General features: G+C 32.9%; 1 protein-coding gene across 1 annotated transcript; it reads right to left on the bottom strand.

The window, feature by feature from the left end:
- Positions 1-400: 400 nt before the first annotated feature.
- Positions 401-12,370, bottom strand: LOC133179086 (integrator complex subunit 11-like). Its single transcript, XM_061313816.1, has 18 exons — positions 12,248-12,370; positions 9,548-9,559; positions 8,969-9,054; positions 8,745-8,824; positions 8,360-8,471; positions 7,000-7,116; positions 6,423-6,521; positions 6,032-6,205; positions 5,800-5,919; positions 5,498-5,593; positions 5,260-5,382; positions 4,684-4,773; positions 4,080-4,242; positions 3,844-3,954; positions 3,442-3,506; positions 3,068-3,210; positions 723-849; positions 401-601 (listed from the first exon to the last, which is right to left on the bottom strand). The coding sequence occupies exons 1-18, from the start codon at positions 12,276-12,278 to the stop codon at positions 533-535; spliced, it is 1,818 nt and encodes a 605-aa protein (XP_061169800.1). The 5' UTR covers positions 12,279-12,370; the 3' UTR covers positions 401-532.
- Positions 12,371-12,897: the final 527 nt, after the last annotated feature.

Here is a 12,897-nt window from a genome sequence, read left to right as displayed (position 1 = left end):
GCTTGTAATATTTTTTTATTGTACGGTGTATAAGTATCCACATGTTGGCATCATTATTTCTCTCCTTTATTTGTTCATCACAAACATACTCCAAGTTTATGGCAGCCTTTGCATCATTAAAATGGCACCATGTTTGCTTGCTATACAACTAATAAACACCCTCGTGCACTTTAGTCTGCTAATCAATAAGTTTGTATCATGTGATGAATTATTTGCTATGCACTCTTACTCATGTGGTAGGTCAAATTAAAATAACACTCATGCTGTTGTTGCTCTTCAGTCATGATGTTTTAAAATCTCAGTGTTTGATTTCATCACACTTCAAGATTGGCTCTCCTTCAGAGAGAGAGAGTCTAGCTAGGTGTCACTGTTGGAAATCAAAAATGTTCAAAGTCCAGCATTTCAATGTTATGCTTATTCATATAGTATCCTTTAACAATCAACAGTCACAAAGTCACCTCAAAATTGACTGCTCATCTGAGTTCAAGCAAAGATTAAACCCTATACAACATCAGCTAGAAAAAGATATCACTCATACTGCCTGAACCAATGAAGGATCCTCTCTCAATAACTGAAGAAGAAAACTTCCAATATCTTCATCCTGTCGCAAAATAAGAAAAAAATAATCTTTATTAAAACACTGTTTTCAGAAGGATATGATGAAGTCATTTAATTCAGTAAAATTGAAGTCATTAGACCAGTGTATAAGAGCAGAACATCACCTGATGAGACCAGGATACAAGGACAGACTTGGCTTCATCTTCATCTCCAGATACCTGGATAAGGACGGAGTCTGATATGGATATAGAACCGTCCGATGAATAGTGAATGGAAAAATCCTTCAGTTTTCTACAATGTAGAGAAAACATTTATACAAGAACTGTCCAGCATCTTTTGTTGTAGATAAATGTGTGTTCTTAATTTATCCCTAATTAGCATTAATAATTTTTGTGAAAGTCAATGAAGGGATGATTCTTAATTCCAAGTCTAAAACAAGAGAATACATAGATAAGTAACTTCATATATTTTAAAAAGATTAAGTCATGTGAGATTAAAATCAAACTAAAATGAGCCAGTTTACAATTGCTTGAAGATAGTTATAAGCGGTATACATGTATGATTATTTTTGCCCCCCCCCCCCCCATCAAATGTTAAAAATTTCTTAAAATGTACTAAATTGTATATATTTTCTGAAAAATCTGAATTAACAAATAATATTAAAGATTTGAAGTAGGACATTGGCAATTTTTGTTTCTATGACGTCACAAACTATTTTTTTCAAAAATAGGGCAAAATGAACAAATTTGCTCAATTTTTGCTACATAATTTATAGAGCGCAAACCTGCTCCATAACAATACTCACATATTTCATTGATTTTATCATTCTACAAATTATATCAAAACATGGAGTTCGAGCAGATTTGTGCTCAGTGATTTTTACTCAAAATGTCAACAAAATATACACACTAAATCATGGACATTTTGAATTAATGTCATTTTCCTGACATCATATCTTACATATGATGTGATGGCTGATGAAAATATTTAGGCCAAAGTTATTTTATCTTTAGGTTTACGGATTTTTTTCAACCAAAATGTCCATTTGGTGGTGACAAAATAAAATAAAAATAAATTGAAACTTCTTTCAAACTGAACACCGCAGATTTTTTTTTTTTAAACTATCACCCTCCTTTTGAATTGGGAAAAATTGGAAACATTTTCCTCAAACTGGGAAAAATCATTTATAGTAAATGAGAATCAGATATAGTTTTAAGTTTACTTCAAATCTTATTTAAAATCATTAAATCTTCTTTTTTTTAATATTAAACATGTTGATCATTGAATATTGGGAACATAACTTATATTAGTCAAACCTTGTATAACTTTAATTTACTCTCTTGAAATAACTCATTATTTTATTTTAAAAAACTAATTTACCAGTATTAGGATTCATAATCTACTAAACTGCCTTCTATTAATTATCAAGTTACAGAACATCTTTACTAATTTTAGTGAAACGGTCAAACCCTACAATGTTGTCTATTTCCTGTTATTATCCTGACCTTATATCTACCAATGGCGGTCAAACTAAAATGTCAACAAGGCATGTACCTGGGACCTATAACAAGCTCATTTTTAAGTTGCTTATATCGATATCTCCTTTGTTTCACACATTCATCATAAAAGATTTTGCATGTGCATGGGTTTGGAGAAATAAAATTGAAGTAAAAAAACGTACTTAGACTTTGTCAGCAATTTCTGTAATTTTTGTCCAATTTCAACATAATAATTCCTTACTTTTGAAATTGGAAAAAAAAAATTATCATTGAGAAAAAAATAGCTATTTTTTGTGAGGGGAAAGAGCTGAATATCGGTGGCATTTTGGCCCATAAAATTCACTGATTACATGTTTTTAACACGACTCTTTGGGGGATAGAAAAATATGGCATCCCCTATAGTTTGCTACCTTTTTTCATCCTCAAAAAAAAAGTTTCGGGACAACGTGCTATCTCCAAAACATTTTAACTGTACTTTAAAATAAAGACGTATACACTTTCTGTTTATGGTCACCGAAACGTTTGAAACAGTGAGATGTTTTTATTGCGTGTATTGGACCCAGACGCATTATAAATACTTAAACCCTGATGATCAGACATGAATTTTCATGGAAAATTAACGACAGGAGTGATAAAATCCATTATTTTTATTTTCAAAAACCTGAAAAAATTGGGTCGGCGGATCCGTAAACCGAAAGATATAATAACTGTGGCCTTAATGTTTTGAAGTCTGCAAACATTCCCCTGTTTTAGAACATAATTATACATTTCTCCAGAAAAGTATGATTTTGGGGGCAAATATTGCTCATTAGCAAATGTAGTCCTTTCTTCAAAGCGTTCTCCAGTCAAAATGTTGATGGAAATGCTTCTAAGATTTATTACTGTATGTATGTGTAACTTTTAGGTGACAATTGTTTGATTCATTCACAGATGGTGCAATTTTATGCATAAAGTTATCCTAGCTTTTTTTATTTTAATCTGTGTGTATTTGGTAATCACAGAAATTGTACCTCTTTACTAGTTGATAGATTTTCTCTGCAGCTTTGTTGGAGGGTCCTTCTTCCTCTATAGAAATGGTGGAGGTAAACCGAAGGTGGTGCTCCTCCACCCCCATCTCCTTCAGTGCCTGACTGGGGTCGATGATCTGCAGCCTCTAATATCACAAAATGTATTGATGGTTTAAATGTATATGAATATCAGAATTTATATTGTTGATGTGATAAGAATGCAAATGTATAGAAATTAAATGCACTGAATTAAGAGATGCAGCTAGGACTTATCTTAGATAGGAGAGGAATTACTTATTAAAATCTTAAGGGAATTGTATTTTTTAAGCATGTGTATGTACATTTATGTCATTAACCCAATTCCCCCCTTTACTTACATTTCCCCTCATGACTAAAGCTCCATGTAAAACCCTGGGTCTTTTAGCATCAGGGGGAAGTAATCCTGGAAGATAAACAATGCAAATAGCCATTTAAAAGAAAATAACTACTTGTATCTGACAGCCAAAGTCAGAAAAAAAGTCATGTAATTTATTATAAAACATGTATCTACAACAATGGAATTAACAATATAAACATGTTTATAGCATGTTTATGTCAAACACATAACTGTTAATATCACCTGTTGATGAAGTTATGAAGTTTTGTTATCAAGTTGATATGTTATCTGAATACAACGAATCATAGATACACTGTAAATAGAGGAAATATTGGCTATTTTGATCCACAGGTTTGTGTGCCACTGTGTACTCAACTCAAAAATATTTGACCTAAAAAAATACCTGTTTTTGATGCTTCCCTCTTTAATAAAGAAAGGGGAATATCCACATGAATATTATGCATCGTTTCTATGGTGACAGTCTCCCCATTAGCTGGTTTGAAGCAATCAATACCTAAATAATCAAAATTATACGTATTTTGATAATCTTTTCATTAAACTGGTTAAAGTAAAACTATTTTTAAGATTAAGCTGAGAGATACCAGTTGTGATTGAGAGAAACAATACATTAAACTGTACCGAATTCCTGCTGGATTTTGTTCTTTAAGAAGTCCATCTTTGCAGCCTCCCCATGGACAAGCATGACATTTCTGGGTTCACACTGTGAGATAAGCTGCATGATTCCCTTGGCATCGGCATGAGCACTGAAGGACATATACTGTACAGACAGCTTCACCTCCAACTGTAGACAAACAAAATTTGTGGTCAAGTATGGAGTAAAATAATGTGACATGTGGCTCAACAAATTATCACATGTAAATGTACATGTACCTGACGTCTTAATGTTTTTCTTTTCAAAGAAGTTGATGTAAATTCTTCACCCAGTTATTTTTTTTAAGTTAATGCCATTAATTACTAATTTGAAAAGTGTTGTGAATTTATTTTAATTATTTATTTACTACTAAAATTCATTTCATTTGAATAAATACATGTATATACTGCAAATAGCATTTTACCTGAACCATCTTCTTGATTAGATTATTGTTCTGAATGACTTTAATTTCAGTTTACTTAAGTATATTTTTCTTTTCTTTCTAAGTTCTGTTGGTGTTGTGTCCTAGTTTTTAACTAAGTTGTACTCCAAACTGCTTGTTTCTAGTTTTGATTTTTGGTGTATACTCACCATTTGTTTGTTCTCTAACTCTAATTTACGAGCTCCATTGAGAATTTTGTGACCAACAGTACCAGCTACACAATATCCAGGCATTATCACCTAGTTATTAAAATGATAATTATTGCTTCGTGAATTTGAAAGAAAATCAAAATTTTCTTTTTAAAATAATTTTTTAAAATTGTTACTACAACTTACATTCAATATCAATAAGCTATAAATTTTGTTGCCAATCCACTAAGAGAGCTATGAAGTTAAGAGATATCCAAATACAAAGGTTAATGAGTGGAAATTATTCCACATACATGACATCAAATTCATTTCAAAGTCTATTTTAGCAAATAATTTAACCAAAAAAGAAAAAAGAAAATGAAAAAGAGAGTTCTCATTAACTCAAAAGACTTTTTTTTATGATGAGTTTTTTTGACAGATATTTATGTGTCAGCTTTTCTTTGTTACATATACATGAATGAACAATGTACAAAAGTACTAGATGAATGTGATGGTCATGAATATGATTTTCAATCTAAAATTCCACCAGATTTTCATTCAATATGCCAGTCATTAAAATCATTAAAGCCTGCCCACCATGTTGACATCATGAGGTGCCCACTTTTTGAAGATCTGAAGAGACAACCCAGCATGTAACATTCCAGGTGTAGCAAACACCACCATCGGACCAGGGTTGTCAATGTAAGCTCTGTCAAAAGGCTATAATAAAGGTATTTATAAGTGCATCAGTGTTATACTGGCACATGCTTAACTTAAATCAAACTAAAATTTTTATTTTTTGGCAAAGATCCATGAAATAAATTCCAGTATTTACCTTGATGTGTTTAAACTCAAACATATTCCGTTGAACAAAAGTTTTCTTAATTTTCTGACTTGTCCATGTAATAAACATCTTGTAGTAGTGGTTGGCCTATTAAATATGAAACAAATTATCATTTATAGGCTGAAAGTTTCAAACAGTAATATTATGTCTAGTAAACTGATTATATCACACTACACCTATCATTAAGTACCCACCTCTTCTGTTAGTGAGAAGTGGTACTCACCTTTTCTGTGAGACCTAGTGAGAAGTGGTACCCACCTTTCCTGTGAGATCTAGTGAGAAGTGGTACCCACCTTTTCTGTGAGACCTAGTGAGAAGTAAATAGGCACTTTTATGTTCATTCTTTCCCAGTAACTCTCCAATAAAATACACAGTTCTTGTGCTCTGCCCAGGGCAAACACTGGAATCAGTACCTAAAGTTATGGATTAAAAAAAAAAAAGAACTGTAAATAATGATTTTTAGTGCTGTTGTTTAAACGAGCATTAAATATGCAACATTTATTTGACAGAATTTTTTTTCGTTACCTTTCCACCCTTCTCCACGCAGTCATGAACTTTTTTCAGGAAATCTCTTTCCCTGCAGCGCTTGGAATCTCGTATTGTTGTGGCATAAGTCGATTCAGTAATAAGTAGGTCAGGGCGACATTTGTCAATCCATGCTGCCCCTAGATGCCTGTCCGGGGTCATATTATAGTCTCCCTAAGAATAATACCCCTCTTACAAATTGAATCATTGCAAAAACATAACATGGCTAATAGGAGATAACTCTATATAATATATCCTGAACATTTAGAAAATAAAATTGTTGAACACATTAACTTTAAATTTCAAATGGTTTAAGAACCCGATTTAAAGAGAAACTTTCATTTTAATATAGAAACAATGTGCCATGTCTTCTATTTCACTCAAAGCTCACCGTATATACAACTGACTGCTGTCCTACTTTAATGTGGAACATTGCTGCACCAAGGACATGACCTGCATAGTAAGCCTTGATTTCTAGCTCCTCATCAACCTGTCAAAATTAACATGGACAATATTTGTATTTGATTTATATATTTTTCTTATAAAGTGTGTTGAAAGCTTCCGCATTTATTAATCCACAATACAGACGGGGAGGTAAAAAGGTTAAAGTAATACCGGTAACTTTTATCATGATGTTACAAATGTTGAATGCTGTACAAGTGCAAAGTAATGAGCTAAAATCAAAATTTATGCTCATGTTGAACAGTCACAGCTTCTCCTTAAATTTATCTATACTAATGTTTATAATTTAAAGAGCCATAATTTATTCAAAGAAGTGGTATTTCATCAATAATAACACGCTATTATTTAATTTATAGAATGGTTGTCAGTGTTATGACGTACAAGATGAAATTTGCAAATTCAACAATTCATTGCTTAATGGGTGTTAGATATGACATGCAGTATTAACTTCAATTCCATGGAATACATAAAAACCTTCATGGAGAGATCAGGTTATATGTCCAAACCTGTTTAGTTTCATGCAGATTAACAGCTATAACTTTTTTCATGCAGTTTTTAATCATTTCAGATGTGAAGAAATTTTCTTCTCCCTTTCGTTCGACTGTGATTTTTCTGTAGTCTTCCTACAAATATGACAAAAAATACAAGAGGCCCATGGGCCACATCGCTCACCTGAGTAACTTTGGCCATGCTGTTCTTTACCAGATTTCCCCCTTGTAATACTTATTAGTGGCCCCGCCCTACCCCCGGGGGTCATGATTTTAACGATTTAAAATCTACACTATCCCAGGATGCTTCCACATAAATTTCAGTTTTTCTGACCCAGTTGTTCTTGAGAAGAAGATTTTTAAAGATTTTTCTTACATATTTCAATGTAAAACTTGGATTCCCTATTGTATTAAAATGATAAATTAGAATCTACACTATCCTAGGATGCTTCCACATAAATTTCATCTTTTCTGGCCCAGTGGTTCTTGAGAAGAAGACTTTTAAAGGTTTTTCCTTTTTATTTCAATGTAAAATTTGGATTCCCTATTGTGGCCCCGCCCTACCCCCGGGGGTCATGATTTGAACAATTTAGAATCTACACTACCCCAGGATGCTTCCACATAAGTTTCAGCTTTTCTGGCCAAGTGGTTTTTGAGAAGAAGATTTTTAATGATTTTTTCTTATATATTTCAATGTAAAACTTGGATTCCCTATTGTGGCCCCGCTCTAGTACCCCCGGGGGTCATGATTTTAATAATTTAGAATCTACACTACCCCTGGATACTTCCACACAAGTTTCAGCTTTACTGGCCCACTGGTTCTTGAGAAGAAGATTTTTAGAGATTTTTCCTATATATTTCAATGTAAAACTTGGATTTCCTATTGTGGCCCCGCCCTACCCCTGGGGGTCATGATTTTAACAATTTAAAATCTACACTGTCCCAGGATGCTTCCACATAAGTTTCAGCCTTTTTGGCCCAGTGGTTCTTGAGAAGAAGATTTTTTAATGACCCCACCCTATTTTTGTCTTTTCTTGATTATCTCCCCTTGTAAGGAGACTTGGCCCTGTATTTTAACAGTTTAAACTCCCCTTCACCCAAGGATACTTTGTACCAAGTTTGGTTAAAATTGGCCCAGTGGTTCTTGAGAAGAAGTTGAAAATGTGAAAAGTTTACAGACGGACGGACGGACAGACGGACGGACGGACGACGGACAACGGGTGATCAGAAAAGCTCACTTGAGCTTTCAGCTCAGGTGAGCTAATAATTGTATACTTTGAAAACCCCTTTTTTTAATTTATAGTTTTAGGTTAAATTCATTTGCTAATACATATATAATATGATTTGTCTTAAAAATCATGAATGATATCAATCGTACTAGAAGTATAGGACAGATGGCCTTTGTTGGATGAGTCATGTATATAGGTCCATCATAACCGACCATCTCAGACATGTAAGGCAAGGCACCACAGTGGTCAAGATGAAAATGACTGAAATCAAGCAAATTCTGTCGAGTTAAATATAGAAACAAGTACATGTAAGGAGGAACAGGCTGATTAAAATTGATTCTCTTGTGTAGCGATCTACGTGAGAGGATCAAATAATCTGAATTTAATCAGACTCTTGAATTAATAAGATCACTAGCAACAAGATCAAAAGCTTTCAATTTTTAAATCGAGCACTTACAAACACATTTAAATAAAAGTTTTTGAAACATAACTTAAAGAGAAAATGGAGAATTCTAGGGAAGATTAGAAACTTGCCTAATGATGACACAGTCTAAATGATCTGTCAATCTGTCATTCTCTTCATTGGTGATATAGGTAAAATCTGGAAATCGCCGCTGTAAGATAGAAAAGGCAAACATTAATTGGAAAAAATACATTTTCTTTAAAAGCAAAAAATATTGATGGTCACTAATTTCAAGTGATAGAGTCAGCCAAAACAAAAAGAAGCTTGAAATAAACTTTGAACTTTTTCTACTCACTTCATCATTATAGCCCATGTGCATCCCACAATCCAACATAATGTTCTTCCCACCAATAGTGAGTAAAATACAACTTCTTCCAACATCTGAGTAAAAATCAATGATTATCATTTTTTAATTACTTTTTTAATATATATCATTACTTTGTAATATATATCGATCATTACCATTTTTAAGCAGAATTTATGGCATCATGGTTACCTTAACTTTATTTAACTATGACATATAGGTATATACATGTAGCTGAAAAATAATTTAGTATCTGCTCAACAGCATTGTTGTCAAAAATGTTGAAATATTTTCATGAGAACATGATTGAATTGTCATTTTTGTCATGAAAAAATTCAAAATTTAAAAAAAAATAATTAAAAAAAAAACCTATAAAAAAGTCAAAACAATTACAATGACAATAGATTAACTATACATATGTATCTTACAAGGATCAATTACAGGAATTCATCCTCTTGCTCGACTTGGTACATGTACTTTGCAAAAAAATAAATGTGACTGATTGATTTTTTTCCCCTAAATACTTCACTGGTTTATTATCCACAAATCTGTAAGTAAAAGTCAACTCACCCTGCCCTGCTCCTAAAACAAATACAAAGTAAAATGAGAAATGTTACTTTTAAAATTCATTGCATAAACAAATATATTCAGTAGATTGCGTTTTCAGTTCTGAATCTCCTTGTCTGATATGGTTTGATAACTGGGGCCTGACGTCCAGTGCACTATGTGTGAAACCACCGTCAGAGGATGCCAATATACTCATTTAGTGTGACTCATCACAAAATCACTCTATAAAAAACACTAAAACAAGAGGCCCATGGGCCACATCACTCATCTGAGCACTTCAGTTAGAGAAAGCACAGACTTGTCGAAATTTTGAAATCACTGTCAGACGTTTGGTCTGACAAAGTCAAATGTTCTGTCGGACCGGATGAAGTTTTGTCAGACCAGATACATGTACCTTATTTTGACGCTGAGAAAGGAAAATAAACAACAGCACCAAAATGCCCTTTAATATTTTCAACAGCCTTCAATCTCACAAGTTTCTTTTCTTATGATAGAGTGTCTTTAATAAGAGACGTAAATAACATATTTTATGTCTTTCCTGTAACAATTTAAATTGACCATCGTCACTACGCCGCGCACACGGCCATCTCTTCTGTGTTTGTGACCTTCAGTTGCGCATCCGATCCCGACCTTTTTTAAATTTGCGTTACGCTCGATTTTTTCAAATGGTCATTTGGACCGACGTTTTCTTAAAAGTTATCAGTCCAGACAAATTTTTACTGGCCTTGCTGACACGACCGACGGATTTCGACAAGTCTGAAGCAGAAATCAGTTCAGAATTGGATGGTTTATAAATATAAATGGTTCCATCCAACCCACTGGGGGTGATGATTTGATGCTTCCTTACTCATATGACTAATCATTGCTATAAAGCTGTTTTTGAGATTTTTTTCCCCTATATAATATAATCCCATGTAATGTTTAAAACACTGATTGCCTAATGTCGCCCCACCATACCCCAGGGAGTCATGATTTGAACACACTTTATAATTTTCATTATCTGAGGATAATTCTGAATTAACAACACTAATCATGGTTCTGCCTTTCTTGAGAAGATTTTTAAAGAATTTTCCTACATCTTATGAATAAATTGATCCCCAATTGTGGCCCAATCCTGCTTCAAGGGGTCATGATTTAAACAAACTTAATCTATACTACCTGAAAATGCTTCTAAACACTCTTGTATCTACACTACTTAAGAATGCTTCTGTATTTATATGACTAATCATGGCTTTGATAATTTTTATGAGCTAAAGTTCTGCACCTACATCTAAGTGAGCCTTTTTTTACATGCTGAGAAAATTGCACATTTAAGCCTTGAGAATACATGTAGCTTAATCAGATCAATTTATAAAACTAAATCAAGAGATTGTGCCAGACCTAGCTAATTCCATAGGCACTGGAAGTTAATGTAAAAATACTGAGTATACATGTACGAAAAAAGCAAGGGTTCATCCTTTTTTATATATGAACTGCACTAGAGGTGGGATGATATACCGATGCATACTTGCTAAGATATCTTTTAGATACATGCATTGCAGGGTTCAACACTAACATTTTTAGGCTTTAGTCCAGCCGGACTAGTGCTTGAATCTTTACTTTTACTAGTCCGCACGCAATTTTATGAGTCGTTAAAAAAAAAAACATCAATGTTTTCAAAAAAAAAGAATCAATGTTTTGTAATGGTTAATTTAAAAATAAACATTGCAATGTACTTTTTATACTTTTATGTTTTTTATTTTATACTTTTTTATACTAATTAGCCACAGATTTTATTAGTCCGAATGAAAATATATTAGTCTGAGACTAACAGACTAACGTTAATGTCGAACCCTGCATTGAACTATCAATGTGAAACAATACACAAACCACCTATCAAAAAATTTACAATGAAAGTAGTTGTCTTGGAAAATGGCAAAAGGAACAGGAACATTACAAAGTGAAATGATATTGATATTGAAAACATGCTTTAGCACTAATAAGACATAGATATTGGGGGACATTTTGATTTTCTATCATCTTTGGAAGACAGGACAAGAGAAGTTGATAGAGGTCAAGCAGTCTGTAAAGCGTGTTATACACAGTAACTTTTCCATGACTGGGGTTATTATTTATTAATGCCCATCTGGCACTTATAATACAGCTTGAAAGAAAGCATGGATTCTCTAATTTTCATTAAAAACAATTTGAAATTTTTAAATAAATTGTGGATTAACTTTTTGAAAAACTCAACTTGGTTAAATACATTTAGCAATTAACAATGTATATGTGATATTGTTTTTGATGAATTTCTAGTCAGTGATATTAATAAACTATATTATTTGAAAACTCAACTTGTTTATAGACATTTGGCTATAGATATACATACATGTAAACTAATATAGTTGTTTTTTGTGAATTTTTAGTCAATGAAATTGATGAACTACAATTATTAATTTCAAAGACATGTGATTTGATATAAAATATTTTGTTGATTTATTGTCAAGACAAATAAAATACTACAAGTTTATTATATTTTTCTAATTTATCATAATATCGAGATACATGTATCTTACCATATTATATGTATCGAGATACGTATCGTATCGAAAGACCTGTGTATCGTCCAACCCCTACACTGCACATACTCAATCTTTAACTTCCAGTGCCCGTGGATTGTGCCGTTTTTCTAAGTTAATGTGTGTGTTTTTTTTTTTTACATACCTAAAGGTGTTACTTTAATCTCTGATGCCATTCTCTGTATAAACGTTTATGAAATATATGTTGACGAATCCGTAAAATTCACAAATTTCATGTTTGTTTAAAAATATTCTCCAGACATGTGATGATCATCATCACAGTCATATCATCTCATGGGCAGCGCCATATTGAATTTTCGCAAGGAACGTCGATCCCGATATTTTACGCGCAACTTGCCGGGCCTTTCTTGCCGGTGAAACAAAGAATTTTGACCTGAGTTCGCATCGTTGAATTTTGATCATTAATTAAACCGGCTCAAAATTCAACAGATAAAAACAAGTATAAAATTAATTTGTTCACAATTATGATTTATTCGTTTTAAATTACACATGTATATTTATTTGGGCTAATATTAAATATGTCCATAGGAACCAGGTGGTGGTAAAAGGGGGGGGGGGGCAAGGGGTGGCTGTTTCACTTAATACATTTATAAGCTGTCATATACATGTACTATACAAAGGAAAACAAAGCTTATTTACGATTGTGTTTCTTTATAAAGAATGTCTAGTGATTTTTTTTTTGGTTTGCATTTTGCTTGTCAATGAATTTCTGACCCCCCCCCCCCCAAAAAAAAAATCGGCTTGAATTTTCTTCCTACGAAGCAGGGACCTATA

This window comes from Saccostrea echinata, unplaced genomic scaffold, assembly GCF_033153115.1.
Source record: "Saccostrea echinata isolate AGI-Se365-2 ecotype Australia unplaced genomic scaffold, CSIRO_AGI_Sech_v1 ptg000004l, whole genome shotgun sequence".
In the NCBI taxonomy this organism is placed as follows: Eukaryota; Metazoa; Mollusca; class Bivalvia; order Ostreida; family Ostreidae; genus Saccostrea; species Saccostrea echinata.
The sequence above is the reverse complement of the archived record's forward strand: the minus strand, read 5'-3'. Positions and strand labels throughout refer to the sequence as shown.

Excerpts from the sequence above, each read along its gene's own strand:
- LOC133179086 (XM_061313816.1), bottom strand. The coding sequence starts at position 12,278 with ATGGCATCAGAGATTAAAGTAACACCTTTAG. Across the intron at positions 8,472-8,744 it reads TTAGACTGTGTCATCATTAG|TCATTTTCATCTTGACCACT; the intron begins GCAAGTTTCTAA and ends GCTTGATTTCAG. Across the intron at positions 3,211-3,441 it reads CTTTAGTCATGAGGGGAAAT|AGGCTGCAGATCATCGACCC; the intron begins GTAAGTAAAGGG and ends TTGTGATATTAG.